The sequence below is a fragment of the Amorphotheca resinae genome (genome assembly GCF_003019875.1).
Source record: "Amorphotheca resinae ATCC 22711 unplaced genomic scaffold M430scaffold_9, whole genome shotgun sequence".
Taxonomy (NCBI): Eukaryota; Fungi; Ascomycota; class Leotiomycetes; order Helotiales; family Amorphothecaceae; genus Amorphotheca; species Amorphotheca resinae.
This window is the reverse complement of record NW_020194479.1, coordinates 793,741-806,843: the sequence shown is the minus strand read 5'-3', so window position 1 is coordinate 806,843 and position 13,103 is coordinate 793,741. Positions and strand designations below refer to the sequence as shown.

Here is a 13,103-nt window from a genome sequence, read left to right as displayed (position 1 = left end):
CCGTCTTTTCAGTAGTGGGTAAAGATCGAACAGAATAGGGTTCACACTCAAAGCAGTGCTAGGCTTCGAGTTGTGGTCAAGGAGGCTATAAGTCGGAGTGTGTCTTCATTCAGGAAGTGAACAACATCCAGCGTTGTTCTTAAGTCGCGAGGGGGGAGTGGTGGAGCTGGTCAGGCTCAGATGTTAGAAGAATCTAGAATACTTCTGCATTATATGTGCGCTGATGGCCTGAGATGCCAGGCAGCAAGGGCCGGGCCCGGAAATATAGATCTTCCGTTCGGTACCGAAGATTTAGACGACCGGCTGAGCCGTCTCGTGATTTTTCTTGGATCTAAAGGAACAAACGGAAAGGAGACCGATATTCCCCGGTCGAGCGCTTTTAGGTGAGAATCGGCATGGTCGGCTCCGAGTCCCGAGTCCCGAGTCCCAGTCCCAAGTTCTCCATTCGGAGGAAGTCCGGCATCAGTCAGCCCTATGAGGCCAGTCACGTGCCGGAAGACACCGGTGGCAAGAAGCAAGAAACATCAAGGAAGAGGGACATGGCATGATATGGATTGCCAGGCAAAGATCTTCTATCTTTTTTTTCTTCTTTCTTTTGCTGGTATTCTTCTCCTCTGATCAGTCTTGTTAAAGCCCCTTTTCTTCCCCTATCTATCTACCTTGCCCACCTATATATATGTGATCAACACCAGGTGTGGGCTGACTGGCGACGTCATTGCCACCGCAAGGCTAAGGCAGGTTTTCTTCTGCCTCGCCCGCGGGTTTTGATATCCTATTATCCACCCGCCGTGGGGTCTCTGCGCGTTTTCTCCGGCCAGAACTTTATTATCAAGCCATGGCCTATAGTCCCATGCCCGGCCTGGGTGCTGGGCCCTCTTCGACGTATGACGTTGCGTGTCGCCGGGCCCTATCTTCGCACCGTTGGCCTTTATATCCTTCCCATAGGCTTAGTGACAGTCCCGGTGAAGTACCGAGTATTTAACGGTGCGTGGTTCAGTCCTCCATCAGCCGTTCAGGCCTGTGAATCCTCTTACATCTCCCTCTACTGGTCTCTCGCTCTTCCCGCCTGTTTTTTCCCTCTCTCTTTCTTGCTTGCTTGTCCCTCTTCTCCCCTCGCTGCCCGTCTTGTCTCTCCCGGAAGCAAGCCGTTGTCAACGCCTCCATATCCTGCACAGGATAGGATTTTGGTCTGGATCTGAGCTCGCTACCGAATCACCGTCGTCGAGATGGCTGTAATATGGGGGTTGGATCTCAAGGAGATGCAGTGGTGGAAGTTCAAGGCCTCCTACATGTTCAACCGGGTCTACCATCTTCGATGCACAAAGATGATAGTATATCAGATTGCCATGATTCTCTGTGTCATCTCCGAATCAGTTGGAACGGCTGCGTTATCAGGTATGTCCAGCACATGGGAACATTGAATCCCTAAACACATGCTGATAACTTCTCTGCGCGCAGATTACGTGGATCAACAGGACGGCATTCAACGTCGCAGCAATGGCCTGGCACATGTTCATAACGACGACTACGTTGGCATCGCCTCCTACAACATATTTGTCGGTATTGCCGTCGCCACGATCTTCGGCTCCGGGTTCTTCTTCGATCTCTTCTGGCCTGAGCGCACTGAGAGCAAGTCCGTCAGACTTGCGTGGAAGATATCTTCTCTGACTGTCTCGCTCATGGCGCTTGCAGACGCTATAGCCATGACGGTATGTGGATCTTAGTTATTTTTCCGAACTCTTGGCCCAGAGGACAGGACCTGACAATTACTTCTCCAGGTCATCGTAGCCACACGCAAAACATATATCACGGGCGTCTCGCCGGAATACGCAAATCTGCTTTTCGTCCAAAACGGCCCCCCACCTGTTCTATACCGAAAGAACTCAGAATGCGTTGCATCGGTAGTGATTCTCTGGCCGGGCGTCGTCGCGTCGTTCGCTAGGTTCGACCCCCCTGTCCCTTCAGCCCTAAATTCCTCTTTTCCACCCCCATACTAACGATCCCGCAAACAGCACCTATATAATGTGGAGATCGCACTTCCACGACGACCAGTTCGGCCCCTTAGCCGCGCGCTACCGAAGCAAGGCCTCCGACGAACTGACCGACCTCCCATCATACAGCAGCAAGCCCGTCGGCGAGCAAGAGTCCGCTGCCCGGGTGGACAGCTCATCTAGCCGTGATCCCTACCTCCCATCCTGGACCAGCAAGCCCCTCGGCGAGGGAGAGGTCGCTGTGCCAGTGGACACTTCTTCTAGCCGGGATACCTACTCCCCTACTGGACCGGCAAGCCCATACAGCTCTTCGAGTCGGGATCCCTACTCTTATTGGACCGGCACTCCCGTCGGCGAGGCTGACATCGCTGTGCCGGTAGACGGCTCTTCTGGTCGGGATAGTCCCTACTACCCCCCCTACTACACCCGCAAGCCCGTCGGCGAGGACGAGACCACCGTGCCAGTAGACAGCTCTTCTAGCCGGGGTCCCTATTATGAAGTCTGAGCAATACATGAAAGACGACGCCGCTTCTTTCTTCTAAAAAACAAACATCAAAACAAAAATTTAGATTTCCTCACCAAATGTCTTTTTAATATTTCTTTTAAGGGGAATCATTGGGTCGTTGGCGGGTGTAAATAGAGAGATTGGGTTTTTTTGAGCGCACTCAGATATACCCCTGAGCGATAGATGATAAAATAAAAAACCAGGGTCGTACCTTTTTCTTATCCGATCCTTTCAAAGCTGAAGTTCAGGATGTGTTTTTGCCTTGCCTTGCCTTGCCGGTTGCGGAAATATTTCCTCTCATTATGTGAGGGGAGGTATTGAGGTTTTGGGTGAGTTGAGTGAGGTAATGGAGATAGACTTAAGGGAGGTACCTAAGCTCTCTCCATCTAATAATAGCTCACAATAACCCATCTCACTAGATCAGGGTAGTTAGAGCCTTGGAACGAATTGAATTGAAGCATGTTTTTCTGTGTATACATACACACATAATCAAAAATCAGTGTCACAATACGTGTTCCAATGCAGCAGTGATAAGAAAGGCATCTGGGTATGTGCGCGAATCTAACAGCTATAGCCAATGATACATGCATATCCTCCATACCTTTGAACACCGGTCGCAGCCATGAACTATACGTTTTGAAAAGTTCACTCAATAATAAACCCCCGCTCGCTATGCATGTAGATAGATAAGATAGGTCCCGTGCCTAGACGCGCCAATGCCCACACCCCAACCCAAAAAACTACAGAATAAAAGAAAACCAGATTCAAGGTTAAGAGCGCAACAACGCCGGGTTTCCCAGATCGTCCAATTATCATTATGCGTGTTCTCATGCGTCTACTTCTATCACTCTGCCTTCGTCCGCTTTTACCTGGCGGAAGCCACGTTGAGAAGCGGGAATGCCATCTCTTGAAGCACCGAAATCAAGAACCTAGATAGAGAATTAGTGCTGAAAACCTCCTCGGGGAGATGGGGGGACTGACCTCCACATATGTAAGCTCATCACGCTGCACCGCCGCCACACATCTCCGCTCATCAAATTTGACTTGCCAGACACCGGTGAGATCCGTTAACAAGTCTTTAATACATTCGCCGGTTTTGATATTCCACATCTTCAAGGTTCTGTCGGAGCCAGAGATGACCTTCTGGCCATCATGTTGGAAACAGGTAATGGCACCAGTATGGGCAGTCAGTGTACTCTTACACTGGCCATTCTCTGGATCCCATATCCTGAGCGTTGAATCTGCAGCGGCTGAAACGAGTCGTTCATCGCGCAGATCCAGTAAGCCAACTAGGGATGTATGGCCCTCGAGCGTGAATAGACAAGCACCAGTTTCGAGAGACCATATCTTGACAAAGTTATCCATCGACCCACTGATGCATCGATTTCGCTTATGGTCCAAGACAACACTGTAAACTTTCATCGCATGCCCCTGTAAACGATGTATCGTTTCTCCAGTAGAGATCTTCCAGACTCTAACGGTATTATCATAACTACCGCTGACGAGCGTATCTTGATGCGCGGCAATCGCACGTACTGAGTGACTGTGACCGGCCAAGACACGGACAAAATAAGGGCAATCAGCATCATTTGCTGGCGGTCCGGTCTGTATGTAACGCTTGGACCCTTGCTCTGGTAGCCTCCAGACCCTTAGCTGTGAATCCCGCGAACCTGTGATGATCAATGGCTTTTCCGGCATCATGACTGGCTTTCCGTTCTCAATGCGGCCGGTGGGTTCAGGCATCAAGATCTGAAGACACCGGACGGTTGAGGTATGGCCATGGAACACCTGGGTGCAAAGACCCTTTTCGATATCCCAGACGCGAACGGAACGATCAGTGGATCCGGATACTAAAACGTTCCCTTCGTACTGCAAAGCCCAAACCCCACCTTCATGGCCTTCGAGCTTCTTCCGGAGCGCACCTGTTCTCGTATCATAAACATGGATCAGGGTATCATCACTACCCGTCAGAATTTTGTCGTCGTCAAATTGGAGGCACGTGATGACATGCGACGGGTGAGCTGCGAAGGCAAAGTGATGTGGCTCTACCTTCCCACTCGTCCAGCTACGTTGAAGCATATAATGACGGCGGTAGAGAGATTTAAACAAATGCAATTTACGCAGGCTTGGTAGACCCACACAGGGATCGGGCACAGCCTGCGCAGCAACACTAGCAGCAGTGAGTGGGCCTTCAGACTTGAACTTGGTCGTGGGAGGATTCTTCACAAGCGTGGCATGGGCCTTTTCACTGTTTCTCTTTGTCCGTTCTGAGCTTGAGCTGCCAGAAGCCCGTTTCCTTTTGGTACTGGAGCGAACCTTTCTGACCATCTCATTCTCGACCTTGTGACTTCCAAGAGTCGTCGAATCTCCCTCTGAGTACGTCTCCGGAACACTCAGATCTTGCTCGAAGCCGTCTGGTCCATAAGGATCCTGCCAACCCCATCCCTGCTTAATTGCCTTTTCAAGCTCTCCAGCAGGAAGGACGAAACCATCACGGTCGAAAAGCTCCTTCCAACCCGTTTCATTTGAGTCGATAACGCTCCTCCACTTCTTAGAGACTTGGGCTGCTCGACAAAGATCCCTATGGTCCAGGAAGCTAAGGATGTGAAGGCTCAGTTCTAAAGGCAGCTCGTCCAGATAATCGCACTTCAGGGCGGGATTGACAGCGTTTGCTACTACATGCAAAGTCTTCCTGTGGCACCGGCGAAGGAACTGGTACATCATAAACGACTTCATCTCATCAGGCATTGCATCAAAAGTTTCGATCATCGAGCGAGTGTCCATCAATGTTGGAGCAGTTAATCGGGTCGTTTCTCGAGGTTGTCGTTGCGAAGATTTCGAGCTCTTCGATCTTGGTCCGGTAGATAGTCGATCACTATATGCGGCCACTTGACTGTCACTGGATTGTATTGTAAGGCTAGCATCATCAAGTTCCTCATCTGCGGCAGTGCCATCAGAGAATTCGCCATGATAAGTGGGTGATAGGCGTGGACTTGGCAAACTCGCGTTCTGAGCAGTGGTAGTGTTCAGGGTCGGTCGCTGCCCGGAAACAGGTGTAAAAGCGACATTAGTGTCTTCGAAAGGCTCAAGGTCAGATTCCGCGATAGGGGGAGTAGCCACAGCACTTGCAAACACCTCCTGGTTGGTACCGTCTGACGGGCTCTCACTGTCGTCGAAAGAGTCATTTTGGCTCGGCCCAGATTGCGGAGTGTAGGTATCTTCACGGAAAGAAGGTGCGTCGTATAGTTGGGGACGTTCCGTTGTGGAGGGTTCAAGTTCGGACATATCAGGGGTTGCAGGAAACGTAGCGCTATCCGATAAGTGCACGCCAAGTCCATGGTTTTGAGAGCACTCCCCCTTGTGTAAGTGACGACTCGCAGCTCTCGTCTGACGACCTGGTTCGAACTGGAGTTTTCGTGGCTTTCCACTTAGAGACCCAGAAATTTCCGGAGGAAATTCAGAGTGTTCTCTTGATACCTCCCTATTGTTGGCAAGACCTCGGGTTTGATCTACTCGCTCTGCTCGCTGGCCCTCGGCTTTGTCGATATCAGGAGTCCTGTAGGCCTGTTCGCCACTAAATCTGTCCAAGTCTTTGAAATAAGAACGCGATGGGGATTGCTGAGGCTGCGGTAGCGAGGTCTGTCGTCAGAACCAGTTAGTGCACTGCATAATATATGGAGTTATTGTTTGGGAGACGCGGAAAGTGACGAACCTCTTGTAGGGGAGTGTGGCGGTCATTTTCCTGTAAATCCATGAGCTGACCATCAAACTCAAAAGAAAGATCAGCAAGCTCTGGCGGAGGAGCCTTGGAAGCCAAGGGGTATTCCTTTGCGTCAAGACTCGCAAGCGGTCGTTGACGGATGCGCAGTGGAGGATACGATCGTTTAGTGGTCGTTGTCGTCGTAACGGTTTTCGTCTCGACGCACTCTGCAAGCTCTATGCGTAACCTCGAAGTGTGTTGAGAGAGTGCATCTTCACCCTCCTCCCATCCTAATGAGACTGTTTGAGTAGATCGTGGAAATCGAGTCTCGCCGGTCTGCAGGGACTTTGCATTCGAAGCAAAGGGACTCGGTGATCCATCCGACTTGAACCTGGGAGGCAAAGCGGTATTACCACTGTTTGATGACGCAGCCCGACGTTTGACGACGTGCTGGCCTGGACTATCCATGGTAGGCAGGTATATGCTGCAACGAAGCTCCGCAGGGTGAAGGGAGTCGTGCCCCTCTCTTGTGAGGACTCGAGCGCGTGCCTGACACGAAACAACGAACGCGTAGAGATCTCGAGGCTCCCAACTTCCGCCAATATGTTTAAATTATGACATAAACACCATAGCCAAGTATCGGAGTCCTCGAAAGGTCCTTGTGGGTGTAGTCGGAGTAGTGGGGTGGGCAAGCTGGGTGGTTGATCTGGCTGAAAGCACAAAGGCGTAACGCCGGATTTAGCAGGGCAAGTAAAGATCTGCCGAGGCCAACAACGACTGTGCAAGTGGACGACAAAGAGAAGCAGAGGCCAGGCGGTGTAAAGGCAGGAAATCTCAGTGAATCGAGGGCCGAGGACGTGTGGTGAGAGTGGCCATGAGGGGGTCGTGAGAAGGGGAGATGGGTGATGGGACTGAGGTGGTGAGTGGGACTCGCGGTACAGTAGCTGGTGTTGCCGATATGTTCGGCTCGCCAAATGCTGAGGCTGGCACAGCGAGTGGCACGGCTGCAAGAGCCACGGCAAGGGCCACAGCTAGTATCTATCTCTCGATGTTTTAAAATAGACACCCGCGGCAAAACGTAAATCTTCGTAGGCAAGGGCCGACAAGTCGAGGAGAATACCTTGGCCAAAGAAAAAGGGGGGAAAGGAAGAAAAGGCTCGGGAGACTCCTTGCTAAACGTCAGCGCAATAACAAAACACAAACAAACACAACTGCGCACTCGGGAATCCCACCGTACCCGCTGCCAACCAAAACAAGGGACGGCCGACTGTCTCGCGGTATCTTAGTAACAAGCTCAAGCTCGCCACGGGAGAGCCGTCAGCAGATTCGCCTCCTCGTTTTTCCCGCCTTCCGCTTTCCGCTTTTTGCTTTTTGCTTTTTGCTTTTTGCCTTGTCTTTTGCCTTTTGCCTCGGGAGTTGGAATGCTCTCTGTCCTCCAGGCGCCGTTTTGAAGTTCAAGGCGGATTCCCGGGGAGAACGAGGTCGGTTGGTAAGCCCTATCTGCAACCCTTGAGGGCAGCCTTCACACTCTTTATATTCTCTTATAATCCCCAAAGACTACACGTTCCGATGCTGGAGATCTGCCATGGGCTCCAGTTGTCGATGTCGATGTCGGTGTCGGTGTTGATGATGCGACGTTGTTGTTGTTGTTGTTGTTCTCGTCGTCGATATTGATGTGAATGATGTCGGTGATGTCGATGTTGAAGTTGATTCATCCCGAAAGGGAAACCACGGGGACTCTGCTTGCTCAGGGAAGGTACCTTCCCACCCAGGATACTCCAATCATAGGGCTATACCCGAGTTTCTACAGATCCCATTTATTCCCTCTTCTTCTCGTCTTCCTTTCTCTTCTCGTCTTCCTTTCTCTTCTCGTCTTCCTTTCTCTTCTCGTCTTCCTTTCTCTTCTCGTCTTCTCTTCTCTTCTCCTTTTCTCTGCCAGTCTACCTCCCCAGGATCTCCTTTTCCCTCATCACTTTTCATCTTCTTCATCCGTCATCCTGCCATCTTCCTTGAAGTTGAAACCTCACTCCGGGTCTACCTTGCGTGAGCCTTCACCTTTTCCAGTCCTACAGCTCTCCCTCTTTCAAATATTTTGCCAGCGTCTCCCGCCATAACGATGGCAAAGGATACGAAGAAGAAGTCCAAGTCGACGGGAAAAGACATCTTGAAAAAAGCACGTCCTGCAAAATCATCCGGCGCAACCAAATATGCTCAACCATTGGCGTCTGAGATCGTGGTCGATCAAGATCAGAGCTTTGAGCTTGTTAGAACCGTCATCAGTGCTGCCGTAAGCGTCTCCAGGCCATTACGATGCTTCATTTAACTGAATACTTTCTTCAGATAAGCAATATCACCTGGATTAGGTGCGTGCAAAACGTGTAATATGATCTCTTCCAAATTTCATCTAAAACATCACGCAGGGATGTTTTCCCCAACGACTGTTACGGATCTCGGGTCTATGATTTCTCTGACCCTGATCCCTCTTACGAGGCTTTTATGAATGGCCAGAAAGCGTTCGTTCTTGAAAAGAACCCAAACCTGGCCTACTGGAGGGTTCTCGTTCGTGGAAGCGATCCAGGCGTTGATAAGTTTCTCGATTGGCTGGCAAGTATGCGTCCATATCGAGCAACGACTTCTGCTGACCGGGCGTAGGAGCATGGAGTTGCACATGCGTTGGAGCGGAAATTTCTATCGACACTTCAACTCTCCTTCTATGAAGGTGAAGTATCTCCGTCAACGCTAATTGAAGCATATATAGTATCCATCACTTACAAGGATGGAATTGCCTCGATGCAGCTTGAAACAGAGTCTCGAACCAGCAAAAAGAATGTAGCAGCATCGCTATTGCTAAGTGACGCAAAACTAGGAATTCGAAATCTCATCAACAGCGTCATTATTAGCGCCCAAGACCTACCTTCTGAAATGCCAGGTAAGATTCTAATTATATCCTAATTCGAATAGACCATCGAGATTGTCTAACATCGTCCCGTAGCCAATCGAGTAGCGGACATGCAGCTCACCTACACTGACGATTGTCCTATGGAATACAACCCTCCCGGATTTCGAACCTGCGAGGACCCCAATCTCATCGTTGACGGCAAAGGAACAACTCGCTGCGATTCGATGAGCACTGGTCATCATGGGTAAACAATCTTCCAACGAACACATCGGATCTTTGTCTAAATGTAGCAGGATTCGGATCAAGCTATTCAGCAATAATGACCATGATGCTGAAGCGTCAAGAAATATAGCCGCACAAGTTACTAGTGGTGTGGCTGAGCAGCTCGAAAATAGAGTTTCCCCTTCCAAGGGTGTATCTCGAGAGCAGAATGGCCCGATCAAACCTCATCGCCCATATTCCCAACGCAAACCTTCTCTATCTTCAGAAACTGATGGTGGCGAGACGCAAGAAGCAGGGTTGAATGCCCTGAGGAGCATAGTTAGTAGAATCTTAACCTCTTTGCTATACCCCTGCTCACCATTTCTCTCGAAGGGTGTTACCAGAGACCCAGCCGGAGAAACCCAGGATACACAACCCCTCTACGGCGTATTCAGTCAGCCACCAGCTCCGAATGGGGCCGCGTGCGTGTCTCAAGACTCGCCATCTGATGTTCAGCCTTACTCACAGGCTGTCAAGACACGTATTGAGAAAGCCCGTCGACGGGCGGAATATGCACTTGTTGGTCGCTCCGATGAAGAAATTGATAACATTCAAGATGCTGGTCAACGTATCTCGTGTGAATGTGAAACATTTGCGGGCGGTATTATGGTGAGTTCTCCGTTAAATAAGTGATAATAGCTTACTGGTTCGGAAAGCTTGAATGTGGTATCTGCAAGGATCTCCAACATATTGAATGTTATGGATATCTCGATGTTCCACGTACCTCTGAATTCGTCTGTTACACCTGTTTACTCGAGGACGAGGACACATTGATTACAGAAATGAGAGAATTGTGCATCAAGAGACGTGCTATTTATTTTATGCGCGAAGAGGGCGTGTCAAGTCTGAAAGATCTGTCAGCTCATCTGAGTAAGTATTCTGAAATTATTCGATATATCAAAGTATTCAAATAACCAGACCGAATGTCGCTGACTTACCTTAGATCGCGATGAAGTCACAACCAGAAACATACTCGGTCAGCTGAAAAGTCAAGGATTCGTCACCGAGAGCATAAATAAGAGAACTGGCCGAAAAAGCAAGGGAAGGTCCGGTGAGGCAGTTTTCTCCCTTATTAATGATGAAGAGAAGTTGCGAAGAAATTACTTCTGTCCGACTTTGAATATTGCCCATCATGTGAGTATCCTAACCTGTGTCCTTGTGGAGAAGATCCTTCGTTCAGCATCACTAATGGATCTCCAGTTTGCTGTTGCGGAAATCCGCTCGCCCAGTAATACACTGATCTCTCATGGCCTTGGTGAACATGACCAATTAGATCACTCTAAACCAACAACCAAGTCTGTCTCTGAGCTATCCACATCCGATCATAGCAACGGTCTACAACTTTCGTTTCGTGCTGGCAGAGCGAGCCTCGGAGAAGGTAGCAGCACTGAAGGAACACCCAGCCCCCATTCTAGTATCCGCTATACAACCGTGCCTCGGACTCAAACACCATTTCGAGAGGCAGATTCAAGACAGGCCTCTCTACATACGAAGCGTGCAGCGGATACAGAACGGGAGGGCTTCGAAAAACGGGTCAAAGTCAGCTCTGCCAGAAGTCCTTGGCTCTTCAGCCGCAAGTGACGTATCTTATGAACGAGGGAGAGCAAAGATTGGTTGTTCACGCTGCATTGTGATTTTTGGCAGGATATGATAATATGCATATTGCTGGTGGATCTAGCTTGGCGGTGTCACCAAAGGGGATAATGCAACACTTCCTCCTGGTTCAAAGGAATCACATTGCTCATGATATATAGCTTCTATACCCTGTCTATAACAACTTGCGGATCCAATCCAGTCTATACCTTGAGCAGCCTAAATTTATAGGCCTGTGGGCAATTACCTTTCGAATTTTGTCTCAACGATATGATGTTTGATAGCCCGCAGAGCTGCAGCACATGATGGTCCTTTCAGAAGTCTAAGGTAGCTCCTTAGGTATGTAGGGGCGGCAGAAGGGTTACTTGAGACGCAAACTTTATCTTGGAGCCGAGGACAACTGGTTGCGTAGCATGATCTGGCAGTTCCTCTCCTTGCATTGCTCACATGGCTTGTGTTATCGTGGGATCCTTCGAACATCTCGTCGGAGCCATTGTCGGGGCCAAGCGAGGATGTACTGTATGGCGGATCTGTTAGGGGTTGATGTCCGATGCAGCAAGACAGTAGTATATACATGACAGTTACATGAACAGTACATTGCAGTCGAAGGTTCTTCGGTAGTCTCAGACCGGACATTTCTCTGCGCATTAGAAGTGGCTTGGTCCTATACCATACTAAATCGGGGGGCCAGACCCAAGATTATTGCACCTGAATCGCGACAACGCCTCCTAGGTAGTAGTATGTATGTACTGCAAAGTGATAAGTTATAAGTGACCCGTCCCTCACCCCTATTCTACGCCCCTCGGTAGAAGCGCAACTGTAGAGGAGCCCCGCGCGGAGATCGATGCATGGTATCTTGTTCTATATGGGTCATTGAAAACACGGTTCAAACAGAAGAGGCCATGAGATCCCATCGGCTGGTGTATTTCCTGCAAGGGGCCTCTTTATACTTCGGAAGGGTTGTTGAAGCGAAGTCTTATTCCGTGTGAGCAAACGGGTCCCGAAACCTTGATTGACGGGAGTCGGGAGCCACCCCTTACCTAGTCATGGACACAGCGACGGCCAGGGAAGACGAATGATGGGTGTGGCCCAGTAGTGGAGAAATAAAGGTCCAGCGGCGTCAAACTATCAGCTGCAGGCTGCAGGACATATGTACTTACCATAGTAGTGGGCGTGGCATATGCGGAAGCGGAGAGAGGAAGCGTGCATCCTGCTGTAGCATATGCCGGAAGCGTCGTTGGTAGCGGTCCCCAAGGCGACGTGCACACTGCACAGGAAAGGGGAGGACCTGGGAAAACGAGGGCCAAGCTCCAAGTCCCCAGTTCCGACAAACTTTCCTAAGTGCTTTTTGCAGGTCCCTTTCTGCACATTGCATAGGAATAAGGGACGAGGGTACAGTAGCTAAGGTAGCTGACGACCGACAAGCCTACTTTGAAGTTTGACGACAAGAGCCAAAGCTTCCATCCATCCAGACTCCAGAGACTCAAGAGAGATCTGGGGGCGGGTATGGCGGCGCAGCAGTGGCAGCAGAGTGGGCTCCTCGGATCACGGTGTGCCCTACCCAACGTCCTTGAGGCTTGACTAGAGAAAAAGACGTTGAACGGTTTGACTTGAGGCTTGAGCATGAAAAGCTATGAAAAAGCCAAGTGCCACGACCGGTGCTTCACTTGGTGGGACCCTCAGGCACCGGCGGGCGCCCTGACGTCGGTCAGTCCTCCACACAGCACGTTGTACGCAGCGCTGATGATGATCAGCCCGGTTCCCAGCCAAGCAGGCCAGAGCGACTTACAAGATACGATGGGAGGGTAGCGTCTTCAGATCCCTTCAGATCCCTCGCGTGAGGAGCCACACGAGAGCCACGAAAGCCACGGAGCCGGGAGCAGCGCCAGGGATGCTCGGCTGGCGCGTTGAGCAAATCCAAATCATGGTGCAAATCATGTCCCGAAGGGTCAGGAAATGCTTGGGTGCAGCGTGGGTGCATCATGGTGCTGGGTCTTGCTGGGGCTTCGCTGGGGCGGGTTGCTGGGTGATTGACTGATTGACGACTATTAACGAGGGCGCCAGCTGTACGGGAGCACGGAGGAATGCGTCCCAAGCGCGTCCCCAATCTCGCAGAAACCCAGGACCTACACAGCTCAATATAATTACATCCTG

General features: G+C 50.4%; 4 protein-coding genes across 4 annotated transcripts; 2 read left to right on the top strand and 2 right to left on the bottom strand.

Annotated features, from left to right (window-relative positions):
- The first annotated feature begins 991 nt into the window (after positions 1-991).
- M430DRAFT_124849 (hypothetical protein) lies at positions 992-2,774 on the top strand. The gene is made up of 4 exons (XM_024861930.1): positions 992-1,395; positions 1,459-1,709; positions 1,779-1,942; positions 2,013-2,774. Exons 1-4 carry the CDS (start codon positions 1,227-1,229, stop codon positions 2,494-2,496), a joined length of 1,068 nt encoding a protein of 355 aa, XP_024719005.1. The 5' UTR covers positions 992-1,226; the 3' UTR covers positions 2,497-2,774.
- Positions 2,775-3,323: 549 nt separating this feature from the next.
- On the bottom strand, positions 3,324-6,664 carry M430DRAFT_20926 (hypothetical protein; the record flags this gene model as incomplete). Its single annotated transcript, XM_024864397.1, has 3 exons — positions 3,324-3,425; positions 3,478-6,135; positions 6,209-6,664. The coding sequence occupies 3 exons, from the start codon at positions 6,662-6,664 to the stop codon at positions 3,324-3,326; spliced, it is 3,216 nt and encodes a 1,071-aa protein (XP_024719004.1).
- Positions 6,665-8,312: 1,648 nt separating this feature from the next.
- On the top strand, positions 8,313-11,190 carry M430DRAFT_43830 (hypothetical protein; the record flags this gene model as incomplete). Its single annotated transcript, XM_024867650.1, has 10 exons — positions 8,313-8,483; positions 8,537-8,559; positions 8,617-8,755; positions 8,849-9,125; positions 9,189-9,339; positions 9,389-9,635; positions 9,690-9,965; positions 10,013-10,226; positions 10,300-10,490; positions 10,557-11,190. The coding sequence occupies 10 exons, from the start codon at positions 8,313-8,315 to the stop codon at positions 10,935-10,937; spliced, it is 2,070 nt and encodes a 689-aa protein (XP_024719003.1). The 3' UTR covers positions 10,938-11,190.
- M430DRAFT_263609 (hypothetical protein) lies at positions 11,065-11,786 on the bottom strand. The gene has a single exon (XM_024865377.1). It carries the CDS (start codon positions 11,595-11,597, stop codon positions 11,193-11,195), a length of 405 nt encoding a protein of 134 aa, XP_024719002.1. The 5' UTR covers positions 11,598-11,786; the 3' UTR covers positions 11,065-11,192.
- Positions 11,787-13,103: the final 1,317 nt, after the last annotated feature.

Coding starts and splice junctions, on each gene's coding strand:
- M430DRAFT_263609 (XM_024865377.1), bottom strand. CDS start 11,597: ATGCGCAGAGAAATGTCCGGTCTGAGACTACCGAAGAACCTTCGACTG.
- M430DRAFT_124849 (XM_024861930.1), top strand. CDS start 1,227: ATGGCTGTAATATGGGGGTTGGATCTCAAGGAGATGCAGTGGTGGAAG. Junction 1,710..1,778: donor CAGACGCTATAGCCATGACG/GTATGTGGATCT, acceptor TTACTTCTCCAG/GTCATCGTAGCCACACGCAA. Junction 1,943..2,012: donor GTCGTCGCGTCGTTCGCTAG/GTTCGACCCCCC, acceptor TCCCGCAAACAG/CACCTATATAATGTGGAGAT.